The 15,999-nt window shown below is 43.8% G+C and overlaps 1 protein-coding gene across 1 annotated transcript; it reads right to left on the bottom strand.

The window, feature by feature from the left end:
* Positions 1 to 7,987: 7,987 nt before the first annotated feature.
* Positions 7,988 to 15,794, bottom strand: LOC308235970 (large ribosomal subunit protein uL22-like; the record flags this gene model as incomplete). Its single annotated transcript, XM_080645203.1, has 2 exons — positions 7,988 to 8,419; positions 15,675 to 15,794. 2 exons carry the CDS (start codon positions 15,792 to 15,794, stop codon positions 7,988 to 7,990), a joined length of 552 nt encoding a protein of 183 aa, XP_080501329.1.
* Between the last annotated feature and the right edge of the window lie 205 nt (positions 15,795 to 15,999).

Here is a 15,999-nt window from a genome sequence, read left to right as displayed (position 1 = left end):
CTTCCAGACCCAGAAGCCCACCTGGGTGGACTGTAAGCAGCTCCTTTTCATGTTCTTTAACACTGAGGCATGAGAGTAGTAACAGAGGCTCAGAAGTGGCTCCAGACCCAGGCCCTGGCAGGGATATTAGATACAGACAGATGGGCCAGGGAGGCCTTCTCAGATGAGGAACCCGATTGGACCCTGAACTCAGAAGATGGAAGGGCCAGGCTAGAAAGATATCAGCTGGCCTTACTTCAGGGGGTCAGGACCAGAGCCAAGAAGCCCACCAATATGACTAAAATCTCAGAGGTCTTCAAGAAGCCTGATGAAAGTCCAGTGGCTTTCTATGAGAGACTATGTGAGGCATACCTGGTCTACACCCCCCCTTTAACCCTGAGGCCCCAGAAAATCAAACTATGGTAAATGTGGCCTTTGTGGGCCAAGCCCAGCCTGACATAAGGAGAAAGCTACAGAAGCTAGAAGGATTTGCAGGAAAAAAACACAACTGAACTGCTAGAAATTGCAAACAAGGTTTTCAGCAACCGAGACAGGGCAGCAAAGAAGGAGGAAGAAAAGAGAATACAAAGAAGAGCCAATATAATAGCGGCGACTTTTAGAGGCTCGGGCTCCCAGACAGATCAGAAAGGGAAGCAAGAATACAGATCAGGGGAAAAGGAAGAGCGAGCCTGAGACGAGACCAGTGTGCTTATTGTAAGGAAACAGGACACTGGAAGAATGAATGTCCCAAACAGCAAAGTAAGAAAACTGGGCCCCCTTTTCCACCCAGTCACTATTAACCAGAGCCACTCAAAGCAGATCTCATTGGGCTGGCAATGGCTGATTCTGACTAGGACAAACCAGGTTCTTTTCAGCTGGGCCCATGGTCAGAATGAAAATAGGGGGGCAGACTGTGGACTTTATGGGAGCTGAGCACTCAGTAGTCACTCAGAAAGTAGTGCCTCTCTTGGGAAAGAAGGTCACCATTATCGGAGCTACTGGGAACCAGACCTGTAGACCATTCTTCCGCCCTCGTCGATGCTAACTTGGCGGCCACCAAGTAATTCATGAATTCCTGTACTTGCCAGATTGTCCAGTACCTCTGATGGGTAGAGACCTGTTAGCCAAGATGGGGGCAGAGGTCACTTTTGCTCCAGATGGCTCAGCACAGCTTCACCTAGGTGAGGAGACCTCCCCAATGATCCTGTCCTTAGCAGTGCTGAGGTAGGAAGAATGGAGACTTTATACTCCCGAGTCAAAGGCTTCACCATTAGAACCTGAATTAGAGAAAGAATTCCCACCGATCTGGGCAGAAGGGAATCCTCCAGGCCTGGCTAAGGACCACACTCCGGTGCTAATAGACTTAAAGCCTGGGGCACAGCCTGTTAAAATCAACCAATATCCAATTCCAAGGGAAGCATGCCTAGGGATCCAGGTCCACTTAGACTGGCTGCTCCAGTGGGGACTTCTTAGACAATGCCAGTCACCATGGAACACTCCTCTCTTGCCTGTTAAAAAGCCTGGGACTAATGATTACCGCCCTGTGCAGAACCTACAAGCTGTTAATGAGGCTGTTATAACCCTGAATTCGGTGCTACCAAACCCCTACACTCTTCTGGGACTCATTCCATTAGAGGCGGAATGGTTTACATGTCTAGATCTGAAAGATGCCTTTTTCTGCCTTCAGCTGGCACCCTCCAGTCAGCCCCTGTTCACCTTTGAATGGGAAAACCCAACTATGGGGGCCAAGGAGCAGTTCACTGGACCAAACTGCCACAAGGATTCAAGAACTCCCCTACTCTTTTTAGTGGAGCACTAGCATCTGATCTGTCTAAGTACCCAGGACAGGACTTGGGGTGCCTTCTATTTCAATATGTAGATGACCTCCTACTGGCTAGCTCCACGTGAGCTCAGTGCTGGGAAGGAACACGAGCCCTTCTGAGACTCTTAACTAAAACAGGTTACCAGGTGTTCAAGAAAAAGGCACAAATCTGTCAGAAAGAAGTCAAGTATCTAGGCTTCTGAATCACGGAGGGAAATGAAGGCTAGGGACTGAAAGAAAGCAGGCAATTTGTGCCATCCCAGTCCCTAGCACCCAGCAGCAGATTCGAGAATTCCTGGGAGCAGCAGGGTTCTGTCGAATTTGGATCCCAGGGTTTTCAGACCTGGCTAAGCCTCTCTATGAAGCTTTAAAAGGGGAAGAGAAGGCACCCATTGACTGGGGTCCTGAGCAGGAGAAAGCCTTCATCACCATAAAGGCAAAGCTCACTGAGGCCTCAGCACTGCGGCTACCAGATGTGACGAGAGACTTTAATCTTTTTGTTCACGAGAACAGCGGGGTAGCCCTAGGAGTTCTAACCCAGGAGTTTGGACCTTGGCAAAGACCAGTAGTCTATCTCTCCAAGCGGATTGACCCAGTTGCCTCTGGGTGGCCCCTGTGTCTCAGGGCCCTTGCAACCACGACATTATTAGTCAAAGAAACGGATAAGCTTACCCTGGGATGTAAACTTAAATGTAAAAGTACCTCATTCTGTTGTTACCCTAATGGAAGCTAGGGGGCAGCACTGGCTGACTCATGCTTGGATGACCCAGTATCAGGGGCTCCTATGTGAAAATCCACGGGTACGACTAGAAGCAGTGAGAACTCTTAATCCTGTCACCTTTTTACCTGTTGCTGAGGGAGCTCCTGAGCATGATTGCCTAGAAGTCCTAGAGGAGTTTTACTCCAGCTGACCAGATCTAACAGACAGGCCCCTACAGCATCCGGACTTAGTATTGTTCACGGACGGCAGTAGCTTCTTAGATGAAGGAAAAAGATGAGCTGGATATGCAGTGGTATCAAACTTTGAGACAATCGAGGCACAGGGTGGTCAGCACAGAGGGCAGAACTTTGGGCGCTAGTCAGAGCCCTAGAACTCAGTAAGAATAAGAGTGCCAACATCTACACTGACTCGTGCTATGTCTTCGCTACCCTGCATATCCATGGGGGTTTATACAAAGAAAGGGCCAGAGGAAAAGAAATAAAAAATCAGAATGAGATCTTAAAGTTACTGGAAGCAGTCTGGGAGCCCAAGGTAATAGCCGTCATCCATTGTAAAGGTCACTAGAAGGGGAAAGACTCAGTGTCAGAAGGAACCCAACGTGCTGATGCCGCAACCAAGCTGGCTGCTAAAGAACAAGTGACATCATCACGGATCATGTTGGCCCCCCAATTACCTGAACCTCCAAAAATATACTCCTCAGGAAGAGGAATGTGCCCAGCAAGAAGGGGGCAAAAGAATGAAGCAAGGCTGGTGGATACTCCCAGATCATAGAGTCTATGTCTCAGAACAATTAGCCCATAAGGTAGTCCTCCAGCAGCATGAACTTATTCATTTAGGGAAGACTGCCCTAGAAGCTTTGTTAGGCAGATACTACCTAATTGCCTGTCTTCCCTCCTTGTGTGCCTCAGTCTCTCAGCGTTGCCTCCTCTGTGTGAAGAATAATGCCAAACAGAGTCCTGTAGGACCGATAGGAATTCAGCGCTGTGAGCAAGCTCCCTTTGAGTACTTAGAAGTAGATTTTACAGAAATAGGGCCTAGCTGAGGAAATAAATACCTACTAGTCTTTGTTTGCACCTTTTCAGACTGGGTCGAGACATATCCCATTCACAGAAAAGGAGAGAGAAGTCACTAAGGCGTTGCTGAAGGACATAAATCCGAGGTATGGAATGCCTCTGACCATAGGGTCCAATAATGGCCCAGCCTTTGTAGCAGAAATAGTACAACAGGTAGCTAAGGCTTTAGGAATTAAATAGAACCTACATACAGCTTACAGGCCTCAGAGTTCAGGGAAAGTAGAGCGCATGAACCGGACTCTCAAGCAGGCTATGGCTAAGCTGAGCCAAGAGGCAACCTTACCCTGGACAGATATCTTGCCTTTTGTACTCCTGCGGGTACGCTGTGCCCCGAGGGTCAGGGTAGGTTTCTCTCTTCCTTTGAAATTCTATATGGCAGACCCCCTCCCTTAATTCGGCCAAAGGGAGACTTGGGGGAAATAGGGAACTTAGAAATCCAGAAGCAACTACAAGGACTTGGAAAAGCTGTCTTTGAGGTCCACAGATGGGTTACTGACTGACTACCCATCTCTCTAGGAACAGCTGTACATCCTTATAAACCTGGAGACCAGGTTTGGGTAAAGGATTGGAAAAAGGAACCCCTCAAGCCTACCTGGAAGGGACCCTATCCAGTCATATTAACCACACCCACAGCTCTCAAGGTTGCAGGATTGAGCACCTGGATCCACCACTTGTGTGTGAAGGCTGCTCATCAGCCAAGCATTGATCAGTCTGAGTGGAAGGTGACCCCAGATCTTGAGAATCCCCTCCAGCTGCGCCTCAGCAAGGAAACGAAGGCCTCATCATGAATTGCTCGACTACACCTTATCATGCCATCCTTGGCTACATCTGCCTTGCAGGAATAGTCATAATACTTCTCTTTGTCCTAGCGATTCACTGCTGTGGACCCCCCCACTGAACAGGAATAGAAGGAATAACATGATCCCACTAATAATATTAGCTAGTACATGCTTGCCTCCCTTATGGGCCACTACCACGTGTCCTTGCTTAGAGACTCGCTACCCAAATATGCTAGACCAGGTAGTCTATGGGAGAACCCAATCAAGCCAGATTTTTGTTAGCTATACTTATCAGCCTGCGGCATGTTATGACTCCTCTACCGAATGCATGTGGGGGGAGGGGAGGAATTGTATAGGATGGGAAAAATTAAGCCCAGACAAAAATAGGCAGGACGCATCTGTCAAGGGAAGCCAGACTCAGTAACTTGCTGGACTCGCCGTACCCATGTTGGCTACTCTGATGGGCTGGGGTGGGGGGTCCAGGACCAAGCCCAAGAGGCAGATATTAAAAAGACTATCAGGCAGCTGCTTGAACATAAAGCACCCAGATTACCTAAGCTGAGGACTCAGCTGTAGAAGCAATTTGATCTAGACCCCCGGCTTTATCAGTTCCTCAATTCAACCCACCACCTGCTCAATATTACCAACGCTTATTTATCAGGGACTGCTGGCTTTTTCTACCCCCGGGACCACTCCTATTAATGACTGCTCCAATAAACATAACTAAACCAGGGAACTTAGCGGAAGAAATAATAGGACCTGTCACGGCCAATGTGCAGCTAACTAATGTTGTCCCTATTTGCTTCAACAGTACCCAAGGCCAACACCCAACAGGTCACCTCCCAGATGAACTGTGCAACTCTACCCTCAAGGCTGAAAACACCACCTACCCCTGGTGCCCCCTGCAGGAACATTCTTCATGTGTGGGACCACTGCTTACCTTTGCCTGTCTGCAAACTGGATGGGAGTGTGCACTCCTGCCTACTTAACCCCAGGTATGTCTATTATACCCAACAACCAATCCCTTGAGACCCCCCTTAAAGCAGTAACTAGATATAAGAGGGCTCTGCAAGTAATCCCCTTTCTAATAGCGCTCAGAATTGTGGGTAGCATAGGAGCTGGATAGGGGGAATAGCTCATTCTGTCTCCTGTTATTAACTTTGACCCAAGAATTTTTAGAAGACATAGAGTATCTGAGACTCCAATTGCTTTACAGAATCAAGTTGATTCCTTAGCCACAGTAGTACTACAGAATAGAAGGGGATTAGACTTACTAACAGCAGAGAAAGGTGGAATCTGCCTCTTAGGAGAAGAGTGCTGCTTTTACACCAACCAGTCAGGCATTGTCAGGGATAAGATTAAGGATCTAATTGAACGAGCAACAAAAAGAAGACAGGAGCTATCTGAGTCCTGGGCTGTTTTTTTTTTGTTTGGTTTTTTTTTTGGGGGGGGGGGGGGTGGGGTGGGAGGGCAGGTCTGGAAATGGCTTCTCCCATTGGCAGGACTACTGTTAATTCTACTCATAGCTGTAACATTAGGACCATGTCTTCTAAATTTCTTAACTCGCTTTATCTCATCTTGCCTAGATGCCTTTAAACTTCAGATGGTCCTACAAACCAGAAGAATTTCCTGCAAACCCCTCTGAGATGAAGAAATGGAATGCTAACCCCTTGGTTATCATCCCTTATCAGCAGGAAGCAGCTAAGAGCAGTCGTTGTCCCTGTTCATCATAACATCCTGTAGTCATTGTACCACAAGGCTAAGAGAAACTTGTGGGACAAGAGGGGGCAATCAGAAGGCTAAAAGGCTAATTCCAATGTAACCCTGATGTTTGGGGGGCTAGCAATCTGAATCTGTGCAGTAACCTAATGTACATTCTTTTTTTAAAAAAAATATATTTTATTGATTTTTTACAGAGAGGAAGGGAGAGGGATAGCGAGTTAGAAACATCGATGAGAGAAACATCGACCAGCTGCCTCCTGCACTCCCCCTACTGGGGATGTGCCCACAACCAAGGTACATGCCCTTGACCAGAATTGAACCTGGGACCCTTCAGTCCACAGGACAATGCTCTATCCACTGAGCCAAACTGGTCAGGAATAATATACATTCTTGATAACCTATAATTAAGTCACTGCCCCTTTCTTCCACAATCTGGTCTTGCAAGACCTGTTACCTAAATGCTCACATTTTACAGGCCATAAACCATGAGCAATACACAACACCCGGAGGGGGTTATCAGCACTGGCGCCAGGCCAGGCTCTTATATATGATCTTAAGACCCCCATGCCAACCCACGGGGCTTTTTGCAAAGCCCACGAAATGTCCGGAAGTCCCATTCATATTTGGGGGATAAAGAAACCAAAGGGGATAAAAGAAGGATGTCCACCATATTGGTTTGCTCAGACTTTGGAGGCAACTCCTCTGAGACTGGCGGCGTAATAAAGCTGTGTAACTCCATTTCTCTGAGCGTCGCTTGGGTTTCTTCGGTCTTCTACAACAGGAAGACCTCAATATATTTGTCAGGGTCTTCCTAGAACTTTCCTAAATTACTTTTAATTTGTCTCATGTCCTGGAGTGAGAAGGAAGGGGATCTGTACTAAAGTAGGACCAGACCCTCCATCTGCCTTGGGGCAAGTTAAGATCAGCCCAGTTCTGGCTACAAAAGTAAATCGGGTACTTTTTCTTCATTACTTGTGGGTCAAAATTATCCCAGTTCTTAAGGATGCATCCTAGGGGGCTGTCTTTACGCAGTGTGGATGACACGCTTCCCACCTGTAGGAAAACACCTGAAAGGATGTCCAGCATCCCCTGTAAAGACATGTGAAAGGATGTCCAGCATCCTTTGTAACTCACGAAAGCACGTCTAGCATCCTTTGTGACTCTCCATTGCCGGTGGGGGAGTCCCCCTCCCAGCCAAGGATGCCTTTGTGACTCTGTCTTGCTGGTGGAGCGACCCCCTTCTTAGCCAAGGGTGCAGGGAGCTCTCACTCACAAGCCAGGAGTGAGAGGTTGCTTTACTGCATACCGTAGCAGATAAGGATGCCGGGTCATTACCACCACGGTAATGACCCTCGACCCCATGTTCATTCTCTGTGGGGTGCCCAACCATAGGAACATTTCTCTACTGCTCTCAGGCTTTCCTCTTATCTTCTGTGAATGGGTATCATCCTCTCCCTTTAGGCTGTGGCGCCTTTAGTTCTTTGTGAATGTATGCACTTTGGCAGCTCCCAGCCCCCCAGCTTTGCAGTTCTCCCCCATGGACCCTCCTTTATTTCTAAACTCTCTAAAGCTGCCTATTTTACCCCTAAAAACTCCTTTCAACACCATGTCTCATTCTCTAGGGCTTCTTTGTGCAACCTCACTCTCTAGGGAGGGTAAAAACTGCTTCTATAGAATGGCTGAATCTTTGCGTAGTTGAATATTTATCTTTATAAGAACTACCAAACTCTTTTCCAAAGTGGTGGTTCTAGTTTACATTTCCACCAACAGTGCATGAGATTTCCAATTGCTCCACATTTCTGCTGATAGGATTCGTCTTTAATTCTAGTGGGTGTGTAGTGGTACGTCATTGTGGTTTTTTTTCCTACTTTCACTTTTATTAGTATTTATTTTATGTCAATTTACTCCCATGACATAGTTGCTGTTTCTTCAGTTTCTTCTGGAATATCTTTTTCTTCTGTGCAGCCTTCTCTTCTGGGTTAGGAACAATCTGCTCTTTTCCAGTAAAGATCATCTCCGTGTGGCAGGGAGAGCTCATGGGTGGGTTAACCTGCCCATGAGCTCTGTGTGGTCTGCGCTGTATCTTGGGAGCTTTGTTCACCTGGATGTGGTCAATGACCAGAGAATGTACATCTAAACCCTTGAGTTCAGCATTGCTCTCCGCATTTTTAAGCACGTGCAGCAAAAATTGAGCACTCTTTTTGGGCCACTGTTTACTCTGGGCACACCTACCAACTCCACCATTGTAATGACAGAATGGCACACATTGCTTCTGTAAAGTGACATCTTTCAGATAGGTGGTGGCTTTTCTTTTTTTTTTTTTTTTTTTCAAATTTTTATTAAGGTATTATATGTGTACATATCTTACCATTGCCCCCCACCCCCACCCCACTCCCATACATGCCCTCACCCCCCAATGTTTTGCATCCGTTGGTTACTCTTATATACATGCATATAAGTCCTTCAGTTGATCTCTTATTTCCCCCACCTTTCCCTAACCTTACCACTGTAATTTGACAGTCTGTTTGATGCTTTACTGCCTCTGTAACTATCTTTTTGTTCATCAGTTTATAATGTTTTTCATTATCCCCAAATGAGTGGGATCATGTGGTATTTTTCTTTCATTGACTGGCTTATTTCACTTAGCATAATGTTCTCTAATTCCATCCAAGTGCCTACAAATGGTAGTAATTCCTTCTTTTTTTACGGCAGCATAGTATTCCATTGTGTAGATGTACCATAGTTTTCTGATCCAGTCATCTGCTGATGGGCACCTAGGCTGTTTCCAAATCTTAGCTATTGTAAATTGTGCTGCTATGAACATAGGGGTGCATATATCCTTTCTGATTGGTGTTTCTGGTTTCTTAGGATATATTCCTAGGAGTGGGATTACTGGGTCAAATGGGAGTTCCATTTTCAGTTTTTTGAGGAAACTCCATACTGTTCTCCACAGTGGCTGCACCAGTCTGCATTCCCACCAGCAGTGCACGAGGGTTCCTTTTTCTCCGCATCCTCGCCAACACTTGTCGTTTGTTGATTTGTTGATGATAGCCATTCTGACAGGTGTGAGATGGTATCGCATTGTTGTTTTGATTTGCATCTCTCGGTTAATTAGTGACTTTGAGCATGTTTTCATGTGTCTCTTGGCCTTCCTTCTGTCTTCTGTTGAAAAGATTCTATTTAGGTCCGTTGCCCATTTTTTTATTGGATCATTTATCTTCCTTTTATTAAGTTGTATAAGCTGCCTGTAGATGTTGGAAATTAAACCTTTATCAGTGATACCATTTGCAAATATGTTCTCCCATACAGTGGGGTTTCTTGTTGTTTTGTTGATGGTTTCTTTTGCTGTGCAAAAGCTTTTTATTTTGATGTAGTCCCATTTGTTTATTTTCTGTTTGGCTTCCATTGCCCTAGGGGCAGTATCACTGAAAAAGTTCTTTTGGCAAATGTCTGAGATTTTGCTGCCTGTGGATTCCTCTAGTATTTTTATGGTTTCCCGTCTTATATTTAAGTCCTGTACCCATTTTGAGTTTATTTTTGTGTATGGTGTAAGTTGGTGATCTAGTTTCATTTTTTTGCATGTATCTGTCCAATTTTCCCAACACCATTTATTAAAGAGACTGTCTTGACTCCATTGTATGCTCATGCCTCCTTTGTCAAATATTAAGTGCGCATATTGGTTTGGGTCGATATCTGGATTCTCTATTCTGTTCCATTGATCTATATGTCTGTTCTTGTGCCAGTACCAGGCTGTTTTGATGACAGTGGCTTTGTAATACAGCTTGAAATCTGGTATTGAGATCCCTCCTACTTTATTCTTCTTTCTCAGGATTGCTGTGGCTATTCGGGGTCTTTTTTTATTCCAGATGAATTTTTGGAGAGTTCTTTCTAGGTCTGTGAAATACGCCGTTGGTATTTTAATGGGGAGTGCATTGAATCTATAGATTGCTTTGGGTAGTATGGACATTTTAATGATGTTGATTCTCCCAATCCATGAACATGGTATGTTCTTCCATCTGTTTACATCTTCCTCTATCTCTTTTTTCAGTGTCCTGTAGTTTTCCGCATATAGGTCTTTTACCTCCTTGGTTAGGTTTATTCCTAAGTATCTTAATTTTTTTGGTGCGATGGAAAATGGGATTGCTTTTTTAGTCTCTCTTTCTGTAAGTTCATTGTTGGTGTATAGAAATGCCATAGATTTCTTGGTGTTAATTTTGTATCCTGCTACATTGCCGAATTCATTTATTAAGTCTGTTAGTTTTTTGATGGAGTCTTTCGGGTTTTTTATGTACAATATCATGTCATCTGCAAATAAGGACAGCTTTACTTCTTCTTTTCCAATTTGGATGCCTTTTATTTCTTCTTCTTGTCTAATTGCAGTGGCTAATACTTCCAGTACTATGTCAAACAGGAGTGGTGAGAGTGGGCATCCCTGTCTTGTTCCTGTTCTTAGGGGAAATGGTTTTAGTTTTTGCCCATTGAGTATGATGTTAGCTGTGGGTTTATCATATATAGCTTTTATGATGTTGAGGTATGATCCTTCTATTCCCACCTTGTTGAGAGTTTTTATCAAGAAAGGGTGTTGGATTTTGTCAAATGCTTTTTCTGCATCAATTGATATGACTATGTGATTTTTATCTCTCAATTTGTTTATGTGATGTATCACATTTATTGATTTGCGGATATTGAACCATCCTTGCATTCCTGGGATAAACCCTACTTGGTCATGGTGTATGATCTTTCTGATGTACTGCTGGATCCTATTTGCTAGAATTTTGTTGAGGATTTTGGCATCTACATTCATGAGGGATATTGGCCTGTAATTCTCTTTCATTGTGTTGTCTTTATCTGGTTTTGGTATTAGGGTGATGCTGGCTTCATAGAAGGAGCTTGGAAGTGTTCCTTCCTCTTGAATTTTTTGGAATAGTCTGAGGAGGATAGGTTTTAGTTCTTCCTTGAATGTTTGGTAGAACTCTCCTGTGAAGCCATCTGGCCCCGGGCTTTTGTTTGCCGGAAGCTCTTTGATGACTGCTTCAATTTCTTCCATAGTTACTGGCATGTTGAGCTGTTTAGATTCTTCCTGATTGAGTTTTGGAAGGTTATATTTTTCTAGGAATATGTCCATTTCCTCCAGGTTGTCCAGTTTGTTGGAATAGAGTTGTTCGTAGTATTTTTTAACAATCCTTTGTATTTCGGCGGGATCTGTTGTTATTTCACCTCTTTCATTTCTGATCTTGTTTATTTGGGTCCTCTCCCTTTGCTTCTTGGTGAGCCTGGCTAGAGGTTCATCAATCTTGTTTATCCTTTCAAAGAACCAGCTCTTGGTTTTGTTGATCTTTTGTATTGTTTCTTTGGTCTCTATGTCGTTTATCTGTGCTCTGATCTTTATTATTTCCTTCCTTCTGCTTACACTGGGCTTTTCTTGTTGCTCTTTTTCTAACTCTTTGAGTTGTTGGGTTAGGTAATTTATTACCCCTGTTTCTTGTTTTTTGCAGTAGGCTTGTAGAGCTATGAACTTCCCTCTCAAGACTGCTTTCGCTGTGTCCCATAGATTTTGGATTGTAGTGTTTTCATTGTCATTTGTTGTCATGATGTTTTTTATTTCTTCTTTGATCTCTCTGATAACCCAGTCATGGTTTAATAGCATGCTGTTTAGTCTCCATGTGTTTGATTTCTTTGGGTTGTTTTTATTGTAGTTGATTTCCAGTTTTATGCCACTGTGGTCTGAGAAGATGCTTGATATGATTTCTATCTTCTTGAATTTGAAGAGACTTTGCCTATGTCCCAACATATGGTCTATCTTTGAAAATGACCCATGTGCGCTTGAGAAGAATGTATATTCTGTGGCTTTGGGGTGAAATGTTCTGAAGATGTCAATTAATTCCATCTGGTCTAGTGAGTCATTTAGGATTGATGTTTCTTTGCTGATGTTTTGTTTAGAGGATTTGTCCAATGGTGATAGTGGGGTATTAAAGTCTCCTACTATGATTGTATTGCTGTCAATGTCTCCCTTGATATCCTCCAGGAGTTTTTTTATGTATTTGGGTGCTCCTGTATTGGGTGCATATATGTTTACCAGAGTTATTTCTTCTTGTTGGATTGCTCCCTTTAGTATTATGAAATGGCCTTCCTTATCTCTTGTTATGTCCTTCAGTTTGAGATCTAATTTGTCAGAAATAAGTATTGCTACCCCAGCTTTTTTTTCAGTTCCATTTGCCTGGAAAACCTTTTTCCATCCCTTCACCCTCAGTCTGTGTGCGTCTTTTTTTCTGAGGTGGGTTTCTTGTAGACAGCAGATATATGGGTCGTGTTTTCTTATCCAATCTGTTATCCTATGTCTTTTGATTGGGGCATTTAATCCATTTACATTTAAAGTTATTATTGATAGGTACTTATTTGTCGCCATTCCTATTCTTTACCCCTGTGTTACTTCTTCGCTTCCTGTTTCTTTCTTTCTTTCTTTCTTTCTTTTTTTTTTTTTTTTACAGTAGACCCTTTAGCATTTCTTGCATTGCTGGTTTGGTGGTAATAAATTCCCTTAGTCCTTTTTTGTCTGTGAAGCTCCTGATTTCACCTTCAATTTTGATTGACAGCCTTGCTGGGTACAGTATTCTTGGATTCAGCCCCTTCCTTTGCATGACTTTGTATATTTCATTCCATTCCCTTCTGGCCTGATGAGTTTCTGTTGAGAAATCAGTTGCTAGTCTGATGGGGGTTCCTTTGTATGTAACTTTCTGTCTCTCTCTTGCTGCTTTTAAGATTCTTACTTTGTCGTTGGTGTTTGCCAATTTAATTATAATGTGCCTTGGCGTCGGTCTTTTGGGGTTCATTTTGCTTGGGACTCTGTGAGCTTCTTGGATTTGTGTGGGTTTTTTCTTCCCTATATCTGGGAAATTTTCTGTCATTATTTCTTCAAAGAGGTTTTCTATTCCTTGCTCAGCTTCCTTTCCTTCTGGAACCCCTATTATGCGGATGTTGTTTTGTTTCGTGTTGTCCCAAAGTTCCCTTAGACTCTCCTCCTGCCTTTTAATTTTTTTTTCTAGAAGTTGCTTTTCTTGGGTATTTTTTTCCATCTTGTCTTCTAGCTCACTGATGCGGTCCTCTGCTTCTTCTAGTCTACTCTTGATGCTTTCTATTGAGTTCTTTACAGCAGCGATGTCATTTTTCATTTCTTCTTGGTTCTTCTTCATTTCCTCTTGGTTCTTGCTCATATTGTCGAATTTGTCTTCCATTCTTTTCAGCCACCTTATGACCATTTCTCTGAATTCTTTTTCTGGAAGGTTGCTTGCCTCCATTTCGTTTACTTCCTTTTCTGGTGATGCCTGCTTTTCTTTCATATGCGGGCTGCTTCTTTGTCTCCCCATGGTCTCTCTTCTCTGGGTGTCTGGTTATGTAGTTCTCTCTCTCCTGGGTTGATTTAAAGGCACAAAATACAGCACTACCAGGTACAACTCACAAGGCACTGAACAGGAATGTATTCACGATATTAATAACCTCCAATAAAGGTGACCACCAGAGAAAGGCAAATTAGGTCCTAGGAGAGAAAGAAGAAGAGGAAAAAAGAAAGAAAGAAAGAAAAAAAGAAAAAAGGAGTGTGAAAATGAAATTGGGAAAAGGGAAAGTAAAGAGAAAAAAAAAGTAAGAGACAAGAAATTGACTAAGAGAGAAAGGGGAACAGACTATATATATTGGGGATAAAACTCCAATAGAACAATCACTAATCCCAGCAAATGCCAGCAACAAGTGCCTGGGGATTAGTACAAACTACAACACCAACTAATATGGAGTGAGGCAAGGTTAAGCTGAAGCACAAAACAAACAAAAGAATAAACAAAAGAAGAATAAACAAAACAATCTCACAAAAAAAGCATAAAAATTGGATATAATCTACATTCAAGCAAACAACAACAAAAGGACAGAGATAAGGACAAGTTTATGGATAACTCAGACAGCGAAGGGAAAGGTGTATGTGGACTTGGAGCAGGGGATTGGAGATTAGATATGTAAGTAGGGTGAAATTTTAACAAGGGGTAAACAGAAAGAATAGGGAAAATCTAAAGCAGTAAAAGGGTAAGACAAACAGGACACTGAAAAGGGGGAGGTTAGGAAGAGAGTGATGGCCTAAAGGTAGAGTTGAGATAGAGTAAAACGATGCTAAAGGAAAGATAAAAAATAGAATGTAGAACCCTAATCCCAAAATAAAATGAAGAGAAAATAAAATGACACTTTAAAAAAAAAAAAAAAAAGATAAAATAGCAGTAGTAATAATACGGATTGAAAATAAAAATGTAATCATTAAAAAGGCAAAATCAAGTGATGAAAAAAGAAAAAAAAGTTCCTTGATTAAAAGATGCAAAAAATGAAAATTAAAAAAAAATAAAAAAATAAAAAAAATAAAAGGTAAAAATAAAATGTGGAGTAGTGAAGGTCATTCACTTCCTCTGTTTTTCTGTTTGGCACGCCTGTTTCTCAGTCCAGACAGTATTGCAGTTCCCTGCGATCCACTGCTCTTCGGTGTTGTAAGCCAGTCCTGATTTTAAGCAGGCGGTGTGTCTTAATTTCTCGTATTCCTTTATTTTTGATTACACAAGAGTCAATTTGTGATTCAGCCCCTGGGTGGCAGTGTTTCTGGATTGACTTCCGGGTCTATCTATGGCCTCTCTAGGGAGTGTTAGAGCCTTCTTTCCCTGTGGCACTCGGGCCTGTGGGAGTGGTCTGCCTCAGAGCTGACTCTCTGATGGTCACTCCCCGCTCCGATCCCCAGGTTCCAGAAAAACAACCTTCCCCTGCAGTCTCCCAGGGTGTCCCCAACTGGGTGATCCTATGTATTGGGCTTAGTAATCAGAAGCAAGGATTTGAAGAGGAAAAAGCCCAAGTGTGCGAACTCCGGGACTGCGAGTGAGCCCAGGCACCCAGGGAGCGCACGGGCTGCGCGTAAGTCTGGACTGCCTGAAATTCTTAGGGTGTCCCTGCACTTCAGATCAAAATGGGTTGCTTTTTAGAGTGCCCTTCTCTTAGCAGCTCTGAGGACCCCTTTCCACAGTCACAGATCACGCCAGCCCCTACAGCCACGGATTTTTCTAGGCACAGACTTCCCTGGTCCTCCAGCTCCCGCAAAACGCGCGTTCCTCTCTCCCGCCGGGACCAGAGACCTCACCTTATCCCAGGCGAAATCTGACCTTTCCGTGGTGGAGTGTAGAGCTTCTCTGAACCCGTGTGCTTGCGCCAGTTGGGGAGCGTTGTTCTGGGGCTCGCAGCTGTTCCTGGGGTGCCGCAGTTGTGGATTCTCAGGCTTCAGATAAGCTCCACTTTCCGGATCAAGATGGCGCAGACTCCGCGTCCAAGCCCGCAGCTCCGGGAGGGGACCCAGCCGCAGTTCTTGCTGCCAGGTCAGGGGAACCCCGTTCAGCAGTCCCCCACCTCCTTCTGGAATTCAGCTGTCTCCCAACCAGCCAACAAACACTCCTTGCGCGACCCTCAGCTGTTCTTTCTTTCTGCTCCGGGACAAGGCTCGGAACACGTCTGTCTATTCCGCCGCCATTATTCTCCTCCGGTGGTGGCTTTTCAAATATGCATACCCTGACAGCCTGGGCAGTTTCACGAGTGTTCTTAAAGTGAACAGGAAGGTTTGAACCTCTTGATTTGCATGATTTGCATGATTTTGTGGAGTTTTCTGGGTCAAGTGGATAGTGAACCATTTTCAGAGGTCACTTCTGGCTGCTTTTGGGAAGAGAAAGAGAGCTATTGTGGTTTTATTTTGTATTTCCCTAGTAACTAATGATGTTGAGCACTCTTTCACATGCTTATTGGCCATTGGTATCTCTTCTTTTGTTGTGTGTGCTAAATCTTTTGGCCATTTAAAAAATTGGGTTCTTGAGAGAAACCAAGATGGCGGCATAGGTA

Source organism: Plecotus auritus, assembly GCF_963455305.1.
Source record: "Plecotus auritus genome assembly, chromosome: 10".
NCBI classification, from domain to species: Eukaryota; Metazoa; Chordata; class Mammalia; order Chiroptera; family Vespertilionidae; genus Plecotus; species Plecotus auritus.
The sequence above is the reverse complement of the archived record's forward strand: the minus strand, read 5'-3'. Positions and strand labels throughout refer to the sequence as shown.